At 35.5% G+C, this 14,861-nt stretch overlaps 1 protein-coding gene across 1 annotated transcript in view; it reads left to right on the top strand.

Annotated features, from left to right (window-relative positions):
• The first annotated feature begins 7,871 nt into the window (after positions 1 to 7,871).
• Positions 7,872 to 14,861, top strand: part of fmodb (fibromodulin b) — a 7,787-nt gene continuing 797 nt past the window's right edge. The window contains exons 1-4 of the mRNA XM_059523525.1: positions 7,872 to 7,995; positions 8,163 to 8,196; positions 10,899 to 11,855; positions 14,394 to 14,861. The exon at positions 14,394 to 14,861 is cut by the window's right edge and continues 797 nt beyond it. Coding sequence (XP_059379508.1) covers positions 10,913 to 11,855; positions 14,394 to 14,545 — 1,095 coding nt within the window. The 5' untranslated portion in view covers positions 7,872 to 7,995; positions 8,163 to 8,196; positions 10,899 to 10,912 and the 3' untranslated portion in view covers positions 14,546 to 14,861. The remainder of the gene's footprint in view (positions 7,996 to 8,162; positions 8,197 to 10,898; positions 11,856 to 14,393) is intronic.

Here is a 14,861-nt window from a genome sequence, read left to right as displayed (position 1 = left end):
CCGTACTAACCTGATTCAGCACCATATCGAGACCAAGCCGGGCGTGGTAATTCGCAGCCGGCCGTATCGCTTACCTGAGCACAAGAAAAAAGTAGTTCAGGCTGAATTAGGCGCTATGCTTGACATGGGGGTAATAGAAGAATCCAACAGTAACTGGGCGAGCCCGATAGTTTTAGTTCCGAAAACGGATGGCTCCGTCCGGTTCTGTGTGGATTATCGCAAGGTGAATGCTGTGTCGAAATTCGACGCGTATCCGATGCCGCGGGTTGACGAGTTGCTTGATCGGCTAGGCACGGCTCGCTTTTATTCGACATTGGACTTAACAAAGGGCTATTGGCAGATCCCCTTGTCTCCCTTATCCAAAGAAAAAACAGCTTTCACAACGCCGTTTGGTTTACACCAATTTGTTACCCTTCCGTTTGGCTTGTTCGGGGCACCTGCTACCTTTCAGCGCCTCATGGATAAGATTCTGCGGCCCCATGCTGCATATGCGGCTGCCTACCTGGATGATATCATTATATTCAGTAATGATTGGCAGCGGCATATGCAGTATCTGAGGGCTGTCCTGAGGTCGCTGAGGGGATCAGGGCTCACGGCCAACCCAAAGAAGTGTGCGATTGGGCATGTGGAGGTAAGGTATCTGGGCTTCCACTTGGGGCATGGACAGGTGCGTCCCCAAATTGATAAGACAGCCGCCATTGCGACCTGCCCACGTCCCAAGACCAAAAAGGAGGTAAGGCAGTTCTTGGGGCTGGCGGGATATTATAGACGGTTTGTTCCTAATTATTCGGACCTCACCAGCCCTTTGACTGACCTTACTAAAAAGGAGGGGCCAGATACGGTCCAGTGGACGGAGCCTTGTCAGCAGGCCTTTACCCAGGTCAAGGCGGCTCTATGTGGCGCGGCTCTATGTGGCGGGCCGTTGTTACAGTCTCCTGATTTTTCTCTCCCTTTTCTGTTGCAGACAGACGCGTCGGACAGGGGGCAGGGGGCAGTCCTTTCTTTAATTAATTATCTTTAATTTTATGGCTTTATTTTTTTGTTCCTCATTTCTACATTTCTACATTCTACAGCACTTTTGCAAAGGCTATCTCTCCTACCAGCTTTTTCAGTTCATACGTCAGCGTCAATGGATTAACTCATAAAACTCCTACCTCTCCTTTAAACTTCAGTATTATCCTAAATTCCCTCTTGACATTATTGCCCTCATCCCCCTCTTCCTCACTAGCTATTGAACTGCTTTCTGATATTTCCTCTTTACCTTTTTTCCTCTTTTTGTTAACCTTTTTTCCTGTTCTGGCCATATTCCATCCTACCTCCATATCATCCTCCTCTTCACCTGTTTCTCCCATTCTTAGAGTCTCTGATCCATTCCCGGTTCGATTTCCTTGATTCCTCGTATTATACATATTCTTTGACTTATTTGAATTGGCCGTCATACGCCGCCACTCAAAGTGTCAACAACCGCCTCACAAACCGATTCAACCACAATCTGTGTCGTGGGTTAGAATCACCCACACCACGCTTCTGCTCTCCGACCCCGGATCGCCAGTACAATACACAACAGATTTAAAGATTTAAAGAGATATTTCATCCGAAACTGAAAACCGTGTCAGTATTTGCTCACGATTTTCCAAAGTCATTCTTATATAATATGAAGTCGTTAGGTAGAATGAACAGGAATAAGTCACTATTCTGCTATGAAAAGTAAACAGTGACTGACTACTATCAAAGCTAACTCACTGACTGACCGACTAAATGTGAAGGCTCTATCAGTCCACACTAACAATAACAAAATTACTGGTTGATTTGAAGCTTAATGTATAATAAAGAACAGTGCAGAGAGTTTCTGTGTCTGTGTGAAGATTCCTTTTGTGCAGGTAAAGATATTCACACCTGCCCTGTTCTGTGGATCCTTTAAAATCCTTTAAGCTGGTCTAAAGAATTGTCTTCAGTGCTGAATGGACAGAGATGAACATGGTCTACCACCATGTTAGATAATACAGAAAATAAAAAACGATTCAGTGCATTCCAATGAGCAGCAAGCGAGCCAGCATTCGATTAGCATTGTGCCTCCAGAGTCGGCAGGGAAATGCACACTGAAGATAAAAAAGAAAGTAATACCAGAGGAGTATAAGCTTGCAGGACAAGTGCTCGGGATAGACATCAACGGCAAGGTCTGTGAAATATTCCAGAAGAAATGTGGCTAAAACTATGCCTTAAAAGGTCTGATTTTATAAATCCTTTTTGAGAAAGTATGTTTATTTGCATGATTCATATCCAAAGATTTTAAAGCAAATAAAAGGCATGTAAAAAGGGTATATGTTAATGATGTTTGTGTATGATAAAGTCTTATCGTATGATACCAGTTATTCACTGTTCACTCCATTAAAACACTTTCTCACATTCAACATACATGGTCCGTTTTGAGTCCATTATCATATTTTTTTGTTTGTTAAATAGGACCAATATGGTATTACTGAAAATATAAATTTTTATGCTGTAAAACTAAATGTTCTTCAGATTATTATTATGTTAAAGAGCTGAGGTGCCTCAAAATATTTTCCATTATAATAGGGTTACTGGAGCTATTAACGTCTGTTGAGTTCTGGCAGGAACTTATGGGATCCATTAAGCTCTTAAGCTATAGACTTTGTAAATTCCTCAGAAAACCGGCCAGACATTCTCCTGGAGCTCCAGTGTGGGGATTTGAGAAACTCCAACATAATGCCTCAATTAGCTTTTCATTTTTACTCAGGTATCCTTCTTGGCACTCTCTATTGTAATTATCTGATCTTTTAATGCCATTTAAACTATCCCACATGATGATACTTAAAACAAACTGTGAAGAAAAAAAAGATGGCCAAAATATATTTTAAATAAACAGTTAAGCTCAATGAAATATATATATATTTTTTTAAATTGTAAATATTTTTTTCAACCTTCACATACTAAAATATATTTTGAAATGTACTTTAGGGGCAAGAAAATACATTTCCAATCTAACAATAGCTATGCATTTATGGTAAATGGAGTTGTGGATGGAATAGCCTATTAGAGACTATTTATAATGTTTTAATATTTAATTTTGTTATACATTTATTTTTAACTTCATTTTTGAGAGTTTTTAGGAGGTCAGCGATCCTCAAATTTAATGGAGGCAAATGAGCAACAATTCTAAAGTAAAATAACATTTCATATCCTCTTGTTGAGACAGTAAGAACACAAGTATTGTTTTATGTTAACATAAAAATGGTATTGTTTACAAATTACTAACATTAATGAAGCCTGTCTATAAGGGTTTCATGTGAAGTCTGATGCTCTTGAACGCTCACTTTCAGATGTTGCGGGACACCCCTAAAGTGCGACAGGAAGTGGATCTTCACTGTAGGGCATCGAGCTGCCCATGTATCATAGAAACCGAAGACGTGTTTGAGAATTACTACCAAGGCAAATAGTGTTTGCTTCTCATCATGGAGTGGTTGGGCTTGTTAACACAATTAATTCAAAATGTTATTACCAGTATACCACTTATAATAAACCAGAGTGTAGCGCCTTCAATAAGTATTCTGAGAAAGTATTCTTTCAAAGAGCTTCTCAGATTTGTTTTATGTTAAGTTTTATCATTGAGATATTGTTTTTATAATTGTAATTATTATACATATATTGTGTTCGTCCTTTTCCATTACAAAAAATAAAAAATTAATGAGTCAAAACTGTTACTTCTGCATCTGTTACTTAATGGAACTTATGAAACTTTTAACATAGCAATGTTACTCAAAGATCTTTGAGACGAAAAAACACACACAAACATTGCTGAATGCTTAGAGGTGGTGTAAACTTGTGCTGAAGGTCACTAAATTGAACTTAATTGCCATACTGCAAGTTTTCCTGAGGCCATTTGGCCTGTTCTATATGTTTTGTAATTGTCGGATCCTGCAGTGGTTTCCTATTTAAAATGTAGCCAATAAGGTTTATTTGACTTTGACCGAGCATGGGAATTTAATGACTTCATTAAAACTTGCAAATGATGTAACTGAGAATACATTTTACAGCACATTTATGGAAGATTCTGTAATCTTATACTCACTCGCTGCTGGAAGCCAAGAGGAAAACTCAACACTCAACTACTCAGTATTTAAAGCAGCACTGTGTAACTTTTGGCGCTCTAGTGGTTAATAAACAGAACTGCACGCATCCCTCGGAAGAACATTCTAACCGGAGCTACTTCTATAAATTTATGCCTATGACGATTCACGCAGGTATGTGTTACTCCGCAGCGGTGACGACCCGACCAGGATAAAATAGTCCAAACATAAGAACTTATTATAAGTGTACCGCGGTGATTCTTCGTGATAAGACAAAATGCGGTTTGGAAGATTAATTCACGATGTACTTGCTCATTATAAACATTTTGCACATTTTGAACACAGGACAAGTTACATACTGTAGTGCTGTGTAAAAACCATTTAAAACCAATTAAATTTTTTCCTGTTTGCTTGTTTGAGTGTTAAAGCTTCAAAAATTATCTTAAATCTAAAATCGAATACACTGTGTAAATAAATAAATAAATAAATAAAAGTTGTATATGAAACAAATATTATTGGCATGTTTAACAAGAAAATACGATTTCACTTTCTCTACCTCAATGTTTTATCATTTGTTTGTATTAGTGAAATTTAGTAGCAATTTCTGAGTGAAAAGGTGTATTCTACACCAATGTTTCCATTTGCCGGCTACTGAAAACAGATCCTACAGAGAGAATGAGTGCATCACACAATTCATGAATCATTCTTGGATCCACATGAGCTTTAGCATTTTACAATTTAATCTTCAAATAAATAAGCATAGGTCTTGTGGATCAGGAGCACATTTTTGTGCATGACAATGGTTTTTGAGAATTAACTTTGCATGCTGATTTTCAAGTATAAATTCTGTATGTAAAAATAGGGGGGAAATGATACACATAATAGGCTAACATTTGGCTAATTTATTTATTTTCATATTTAACGTTTTGTAATTTGCATTCTTCTGATCATGTTTCTCTCTCTGGATGTATGCAAAAGTCAGTGAATGTTCCTCCAACACATCTACGCACAAGTCGAGTTCTGAAGTATGAGAGTTATATCCGGGATAAAGTCAAGGTCTCTTCTCATATACAAAAAATCAAATGTTTAATCATACATACAGCACCATTCAAAAGTTTGGGGTTATTAAAATTCATCATTCTTGAGCATCAAATCAAATCAAAACAGATTGTTTAAATTGTAATAAAATTTCACAATATTATTGATTCCAATTTCTTTTTGATAAAAAAAATAAAAAATAAATTCCAGTCTTGGTGCGCATAAGATACTTCTAAAATATAAAACAATCCTGCCACCCCCAAATTTTTGAACGTCAGTACGTGTCAGATGTCATAATTTCCTGTAAATGCTTTTGCAAAGCCTATTGTGTATGTAAATACACAGGAATAGATGACTAATGCCTTAATAACAATAAGAGTGGACTACGAACAAATAATCTTAAACCAATCAAGGACTTGTCCAATCCTCTTCTTCTAAAGAGAAGAAAGAAAATGGCAGCTGTAATGAAAGATGCACCAGGGCCGTGACAAATGCATGTGGAAACATGCACAGCAGTTCAACACTAACAGGACATCACTCAACAACTAAAAAATAATGGAATCAAAATGGGGCCTTTCATGGCATTCAGTCTACATTTTTTAATTCAAAGCCTGCACCAGTTAGTTGTGTAAGAGGTATGATGATGACTTTATATCTAGAAATTAACTATTGTGCATATATGATCATTTAAATGAAATATAAGTCTTTTATGTTCACCAAGGCTACATTTATTTGATAGATAGATAGATAGATAGATAGATAGATAGACAGACAGACAGACAGACAGACAGACAGACAGACAGACAGACAGACAGACAGATAGATAGATAGATAGATAGATAGATAGATAGATAGATAGATAGATAGATAGATAGATAGATAGATAGATCCTAACCCTATCCAATACCTAAACTTAACAACTACCTAACTATTAATAAGCAGCAAATTAGGATTTATTGAGAGAAAAGTCATAGTTAATAGTGAATAAGTGTTCCTTATTCTAAAATGTTACCGCTGTATATGTAGCAAGTGTATTTTTCACAATTTTGTTAAATGTTGTTTGAAAATAATATCCATTTTATTTTAACCAAGCATCAATTTTTTTCAAATCTTGTTTTGTTATGCTTGTTGTGTATAATACTACAGGGGAGTGTGTTACAGTATGTTAACATCCTGTTGAAAGGTTAAAGAATCAACAATAAAGCCCCGTTCACGCCAAGAACGATAACTATAAAGATAACTATAAAGATAACTATAAAGATAACGATATTAGCGTCCACACCAGCGAACGATATAGTCTGTTTATTCTGAGCGCATGTGCGTCTGCCGCTTTAAATCCTCGAGCTTGTTATAGCAGGATTGATTCTGATTGGATGTCAATGTTTATATCGTTCATCAGCTGGAAAAAAATCGTTCTGAAAATTATTCCAACGATACCGTTTCTCTATGCCTTTATCGTTATAGTTGTAGTGTGGACTCAGCTATTCTTTAATATTGAGAACGATTTTTAGAACTATATCTTTATCGTTATCTTTATAGTTATCGTGCTTGGTGTGAACGGGCCTTAAGAATCAACAAAAGCATCACCTCACAATGTTATATTAACATTGGTGCATTAATTAAAAGTATAAATTAATCTGCATTGAACCTAAGAAATGACTGCTGGATAAACATTCCCTTTTGAGTATTTTCCACATTATGTTTGTTCTGACATCTTGTCATTAAATGCACCATGGCCTATACAAAACAGATGTATGGCTATGTAAATATATCCAAGTATTCTGGGCATTTCTTTCTTTTATATGAGGGAAGTTGTGGCCTAACGGTTAGAGACTTGGACTTGTAATCCAAAGGTTGTGAGTTCAAATCTCAAGTCTTCAAATCAATTCAATTAAATTTTGTTTAACTTTATTGTTGGAATTTCTTCCAAAAATGTACTCGCATCCCATGAGTTTACTGTCTGACATTTATTCACATCAATACACATTACACAATACAATGAACACACACACACACACGTGTTTTTGTGAAAAGTGGGGACATCCCATAGGCGTAATGGTTTTTATACTGTAGAAACTGTATATTCTGTGGCCCAACACCAACCCTACACCTAACCCTAACCCTCACAGGAAACTTTGTGCATTTTTAAAAAACTCATTCTGTATGATTTATAAGCGTTTTGAAAAATGGGGACAGGGGTTATGTCCTCATAAGTCATCCTCTCCTTGTAATACCTGTGTCATACCCATGTCATTATACAGAGTTGTGTCCTGATATGTCACAGAAACAAGAACACACACACACACACACACACACACACACACACACACACACACACAAAGTAATGTTTAACATGTTGCTTGTGCTATTGCTAGCCAGTGGTTAACGTCAAGAAAATTGGTTGGGCTACTGTGACATGTCCAGTTTTATTAGTTTTACTGAAATCTGAGATGATTTAACTGCACAAGCTATTTGAGTAGAGTTCCCTTTTCCAGTATACAGAACCACTATAATTCCAACCAAAGGTAAAACATGCCCCATCATACTAAGTCAAATGCCCCAGAAATGCACGTACACATGTACAAAAGCTCATCCTGTATAGAGATAATGAATAGGCAGGGATCTCGTCCTGACAGAATCTATGAAGTAAGGTTGTTAAAATGCAGATGTTTTGCCTTCTCACACATGGCACTCATATTCACAAAGCCTCAAGGCACAAAACACAACACAACAAGTTAGTGAGGCAGTAGACAAAGCTTCACTGTACTGTCTTTACACTGAAGGCTCTGGGCTGTGCAACTGTATCCGTTTATTGGAATGTAATTTACTGTATACTGTGAAAACGGCTGCACGGGGCACAATATACAAGGTACAGTTAATGTTCTTCTGTTCTGCATGTGTACTATTTTTTTTTTTTTTTTTAAATTAGAGGAATATGAATGTAATACAAACATTCAGGATGTACTAGGATAATGATATCATTCCATCATGATGTCTTCATGATGTTTTTGTACCTTTTTTTCTCATTCCTCAAAGCAAAATCCAAAAAGCACAGAGGCTTCAGCAATAGGTATGTGTTTAATCTTTTTCATTTTAGCAGATATATTGCATGAAACAAAATGCCTTATGCATTTTTGTTTTTGCAGTTTATATAATAGAATGTCTGAATTATTATTACTGAATAATTATTTTATTATAAAACATACTCCAATAATTTTAAATGATTTACAATTATTAATTTTCCCCTCTAAACTTTCTCTCATTTTAATTTAGTAAATCTGCTCTGACATGTATTACTTAATCATGAAAGGGAATAATGTTACACATTATTGGCATTTTAAAGACATGTATGTCTTCAGCCAAAAACCGGAAATTTAATTTTTAATAAATATATAAATACAATTAAAATGAGAGAAGATGAAGATATATGGGTGTATATGGCAACTTTACAACATATTTATCATGTTACAATCAATGTGAATTATGAATTATTTTGAATGAATTTGATTTGAATTTAACTGTGTTTAAATTAATCATGGGTTTTAAAGAAAGACATAAATCATTTATCTATCAAATTAGACAAAAAGACACATGAATAAACATGTTTAATCCATGTTTAATAACATCATTATCAAACCAAATTAATAATGCAAAACATGTCCAAACAAGAATGTAAGCAGATGTATTACTGTGTACCATATTATTATACCAGTGTGAAGTTGTCAACAGCATTGAGAGATGGATTTATCAGTCATCACCTCTGTAAACAGTACCGAAGCTTCCCTCAGGCAAAACTTTTCTTCCCAAAAACATTCAGTTTTCTTACAGAGAGAGAAAAAAAACACATACTGTATATCACACGCAGCATACTTGCCCAGACCTGAGAGAATTGTTATGATGTCTGTTTTGACCACAACTCTGCTTTGAGAGATATAAAACATAAGACATAAAATATACTACTTCTAATGGTAGTATATATATGGAAACCATTGTCAGGAGGATATAAGAGCTACAGTATGCATGTCTGTGCCTTAATGATTGTAGAATGTAATAACATTCTTAGAAGCTGCTCATATTAAACACAAAGAAATGTTGTGGGACTATACTGGCTGCATAACGTGGGGTCTAAAACCATTGGAAATCTGGGATTTTATATGCATTAACTTGTTATTATATGTATCTACTATGTTTTACGCACATCTGAAAAATGTAGATTAAATAAAAATTACGACATGAAATTTAAAAAGAATTTTCAGGGTCATTAGTCAAATAAGTAAATGCATGACACCAGCTAAAATGTATTTATCAAAACATTTAATTTATTATGAATAATAATCAGAATGATAATCATGTAATTTGATTATTTGGTAATAATTTAAAGGATTTTTAAGGATAAATTACTACAATACATTTTTAATAATAAAAAAATATAAAATGCAAAACAGGATAATAATAATATTATTTGATAATTTGATAACGATTCAAAGAATTTGTAATGAAAAAATATTCCTTTATTGCAGGTAATTTCTAATGAAAATGTACTAAATTAATATTAAATAAATCTAATAATAATAATAATGATACTACTACTACTACTACTACTACCACTACTAATGTTTATTTAATATTTTTTTAATAATTAAAAAATTTTACTGAAAAATTAAAAATTTATTATGATTAGTATTTAGTGTAGGGGAATGTACAGTTAAAACCCAAGAACCAGATATGATGAATGAAGACCAGGAGTCAGAGATGCGTTCAATTAAAGAAAAATTTACTGAAGAACATGGTTTGCAGTTTCATCAGCAGAAGTCAGCCTCAGTACTCTCGATGGAGTTCGTAGGCCACTTTGCGTACAACTCAAAATCAACCAATTATACCCTGACAGAGGATTCTAATTGTGTCAATGCATAAGTCAACAAAATTCTGAGTGGTTCCAAAACCTAGAAAAACTAAGACCTAAACGATTCAAACATATCTTCTGACAACTATTTTGGTGACAAGTAATCCGAGGTCAGACACAATACGTCTCTCCAAAGATGTATATCTGATACGCTGGACATTGGCAGTTGAACATTTGTCCTTGGACTATCTTAGCTTCTCCCTTTATAGACAGATACTAACACACATACACAGAAAACTTATCAGAACTTCAAGGCCACCTGGCCCTAGCTAGATTTTTATCAGTCTGGTTCGTTATACACACACTATGTAGTCATCTTAGAGAGTAGAAGTACAGCACAAAGCAGGATTCTTTAATATCTCATAAGCGTACATAAGGTTACACATTTCACTCTTGCCATAACTTGATTAATAGTCAAACAAGAAATAATGTAATAATATAATTAATATCAATATGAAGGATATGGCAACTCGGCATCCACTCCTTCATTAGTATTTTTAGATTATAAGTAGTAATTTTAGATTTAATCCTAAAAATATAAACAGAATATTGTTTAATAATTTAATAATAATTTAAATAATTTGTAAAAAAAAATATAATTATAATAAAATATTATTATGGATAATTTATAACATTACTTATTCAATTTTTTAAATGCAGAAGAATAATAACATCCTTATTTGATCATTTTTAAATAATTCAAAGAATTTACACTGCATAATTATGATTTTTCTTTATGAACAATGTCTAATTAAAATGACAAAAATGTGATTTTATATTTTTTATAATGAAAATTTTAATATATAAAAATAAACATTTATCAAGTTTCAAAAATTACATTTGCACATATATTTTTTTTGTCTTGACAGGAAACTCAGTCACAATGAAAGGCTGGATTTTACTGCTGATGTTGGCAAAGCTTGTCGATTTTTCCATGACACATCCAACCAACTCTTTAACATGGCTAAGTTATCTGCGCAACCGAGCCTACAGTCACGGTTATGGCCGCAGTCACTATAACATCCATGCCTCTCTAAGAGCAGAGGATGAGGATGAGCCTCCTGTGCTGGACTGTCCTTTGGAGTGCGACTGTCCTCCTTCCTACCCCACTGCGATGTACTGCAACAACCGCAAGCTACAGCACGTGCCGTTTGTCCCGTCTCATATCAAGTACGTATACTTACAAAACAACCAGATCAAGGGCATCACAAATGGTGTCTTTGATAATGCTCCAAATTTAGCTTGGATCAGTCTCCACACAAATAAACTGAGCTCTGACAAGATTGGTGACAAAGTCTTCACCAAGCTACCAAACCTTGAGCGCCTCTTTTTACACAACAACAACCTGAGCCGGGTTCCACAGGGTTTACCACGTTCCCTACGAGATCTACACATGAATCACAACAATATTTCCAAGGTCCCGTTCGAATCTTTCCGTGGAATGAGCAACCTGACAGCCCTGCATCTCCAAGTGAACAGCATTGAAGACCTTGGCAATGCACTTGAGGGTCTGCTGTCCTTGACCCTGTTAGACTTGAGAAGGAACCAACTGAAGAAGGTTCCAGAAAGCCTGTCCCCAAAGTTGAACCAACTCTACCTCGAGTACAATCGCATATCCAGTGTTCCTGCTGATTTTCTGAGCCAGCGGCCTGAGCTACGCTTTGTACGGCTGTCCCACAACCAGCTCACCAATGGGGGAATTCCAGCCAACGCTTTCAATGTCAGCTCACTTGTGGAGCTTGATTTGTCTTTCAACAAGTTGGAAAGGATCCCCACTATCAGTACCAGTCTGGAGAATCTGTATCTCCAGGCCAACAAGATCAAAGGTACAGAAAAAAAACACACCTGAAAACGGTACAGTACACATATGCCCACAAGGCAGTGCAAAGGCTTAAATGCAAATCTTCTCCTAAAAATACGCCTGTCCTAATGGCATGCTTCAAAACAGCCAGTTATTACAAATATACATTGCTCTCAACAAGAAGTATTGTATTTAAACAGAGTTGAAATTATTATTTTCATATAAAAAGGAGAAATACTGAAATAGTACATGTAAACTACTTCATTACGTTATAACCAGCAACAGAATATATATACAGTACAGTACATATATATACAGTACAGACCAAAAGTTTAGACACACCTTCTCATTCAAAGAGTTTTCTTTATTTTCATGACTATGGAAATTGTAGATTCACACTGAAGGCATCAAAACTATGAATTAATACATGTGGAATTATATCTGGAATTATATACATAACAAAAAAAGTGTGAAACAACTGAAAATATGTCATATTCTAGGTTCTTCAAAGTAGCCACCTTTTGCTTTGATTACTGCTTTGCACACTCTTGGCATTCTGTTGATGAGCTTCAAGAGGTAGTCACCTGAAATGGTCTTCCAACAGTCTTGAAGGAGTTCCCTGAGAAATGCTTAGCACTTGTTGGCCCTTTTGCCTTTTGGTCTGTACTGTATATATATATAATGGGGTGTAACGGTACGTGTATTCGTGTATTCGTACCGGACCGTTTCGGTACAGGGCTTTCGGTACAGTGCACGTGTGTACCGAATGACCGAATGCAATATTTTGTGTGCGGAATGATAGGTACATTTTTGTGTTTTCAAACGAACATATTAAGTGGCGGAAGTCTCCGCGTTCAGCGTAAATCCCGCCCTGCAGCTGATTCTAAGGCCGGTGACACACTGGATGCGTGGCGTGAGCGTGGCGTTTCTGCTGTGTGTCAGTTGCATGACGGCTGCTTCGCGTTTTCTGTGTCTTTACACACCAGAATCGTGCCTGGCGCGCTGCTGCTGCTGTAGGTGACACAGAGGGAGATCGCCGACAGACCAGGATTTTGTCTTCACGACAACAATATCTATACTTCATGTTGAGCATAAATATAAAGCCTACTGATAAAGGACACCATCAACAGTATTGACGGCAAAATAGACTATGTTTGACAGGTGCAATATGCCAGTGTGTCACCAGCCTAAGGTTTTCAAAAGGCATCACGCGAGTGTGAACATCACTACATCTAGGAAAAACACTATTGTAATTCAAACGCAGTTCCCGTCCGCATTTAAACAGACCTTTGCTCTTAATTCCGATCGATCCAACGCAATAACGAAATCTGAGCAGGTCTAAAAACTGAAACTGTTCATGCTGCACTTTACACTTTGGAAAAGTTATATATATTTTTTTAAATATGAGCAGGCCTACAAGCTGGGATTGGTAATGCTGCACTGTAATCAGTTACTTATTTATATTTTTCATTATATTTTATTATATGATATTGGTTTGAGACTGAGAGTATTTTATTTAGTGGAGAACTTTGCAGCACTATTTAATTCTTATTCTTTTTTTTTATTATATATATATTTTATTAAAAAGTATTTTTAAAAAAGTGTAAACAAATTGTTAAAAAAAAAGTTTATAGTAATAAACAACCTGCAGTTTAATGTTTGCATTTCTTTCCCTTACTGTACTGAAAATTAACCGAACCGTGACTTTAAAACCGAGGTACGTACCGAACTGTGATTTTTGTGTACCGTTACACCCCTAATATATATATATATATCTGCATACAAGGGTGTTTTTTCAACTTTGGACATCTTTATGTCACCAGGTTGATATTTATTAAAGTAACACATTTAAACGCTGTTATTTTGTTACGTATATGAAGATCAGATTAAAATTGTCTCAGAAACCTTATGCCCTCATTTGTTTTTGCTAATATTAAAATGCATTTTATTTCTGGATATTATTGTTTTACTCTTGGCCCAGAATTGTAATCTTTCTCCTGTGATGTATATCTCCACTGAAAGATGATTATAGATAAGATGACAGATATAGACAGAATTGTAGATATAGATCATAGACAAATTAGACGAACCAGTGAGAGTATTAAAGGTTTCATATTATGTCCTCACTTAATAACATTCAAATTAATTATTTGATACAATACAAACTTTTTTGTACTTATCGTTACAAAATCATGACATGTAATATAATTACAGTGTTGACCCAAAAACAAACAGCAAAACTGTTTTGCAATACATCATTAACACAATACATACATGATACTAAACAATTAGTAGAAAGTGATTAAAGACACAATGTAAAGTGACCAAAAGTCTTTCACTTCTAAAACACTGCAGGACCAAAAATGTCCCTAGTTAAAGAAACACCTACAAACAAGGTTTGAAGAAAATCACAAATGGTCTTCAAAAATAATACTTTTTTTTCACACATTCCATGAAAACATATTGTGTGATTTGTAGGATTAGGCAAAGTTATTCTAATGTAGGCTCTGCTTGTGCCTTGTTGGATAAGACAGTAACTTAATGTTTTCCCTACATTTTCCAGAATTTTCAGTGAGCAGTTTCTGCAGAGTTGTGGATACAAACAATTACTCTAATCTGCGTGTACTGCGCCTGGAGGCCAATGGAATTAAAGCCCAAGACATACCGACTGAAGCTGCGCTCTGTCTGCGCCTGGCAACTAACATCGACCTGTAGGCCTGACATCAACACATCCTCAGTAACCTATAGCTTGAGCAGAGAGAGAGAGAGAGAGAGAGAGAGAGAGAGAACATCCTGGAAATAAGAGTTTCACATGCTATCTTTTTGTAGTAAAATGTGACCCTGGACAACAAAACCAGTCTTAAGTCACTGTGATGTATTTTTAGCAATAGCCAAAACAACAACAAAAAAAAACATTGTATGGGTCAAAATTATCAATTTTTCTTTTATGCCAAAAATCATTAGGATATTAAGTAAAGATCAAGATCCATGAAGATATTTTGTAAAGTCCCTACCGTAAATATCAAAAGCT

This window comes from Carassius carassius, chromosome 34 (genome assembly GCF_963082965.1).
Source record: "Carassius carassius chromosome 34, fCarCar2.1, whole genome shotgun sequence".
NCBI classification, from domain to species: domain Eukaryota; kingdom Metazoa; phylum Chordata; class Actinopteri; order Cypriniformes; family Cyprinidae; genus Carassius; species Carassius carassius.
Note: the sequence above shows the minus strand (reverse complement) of the source record. Positions and strands in the feature narration are given on the sequence as shown.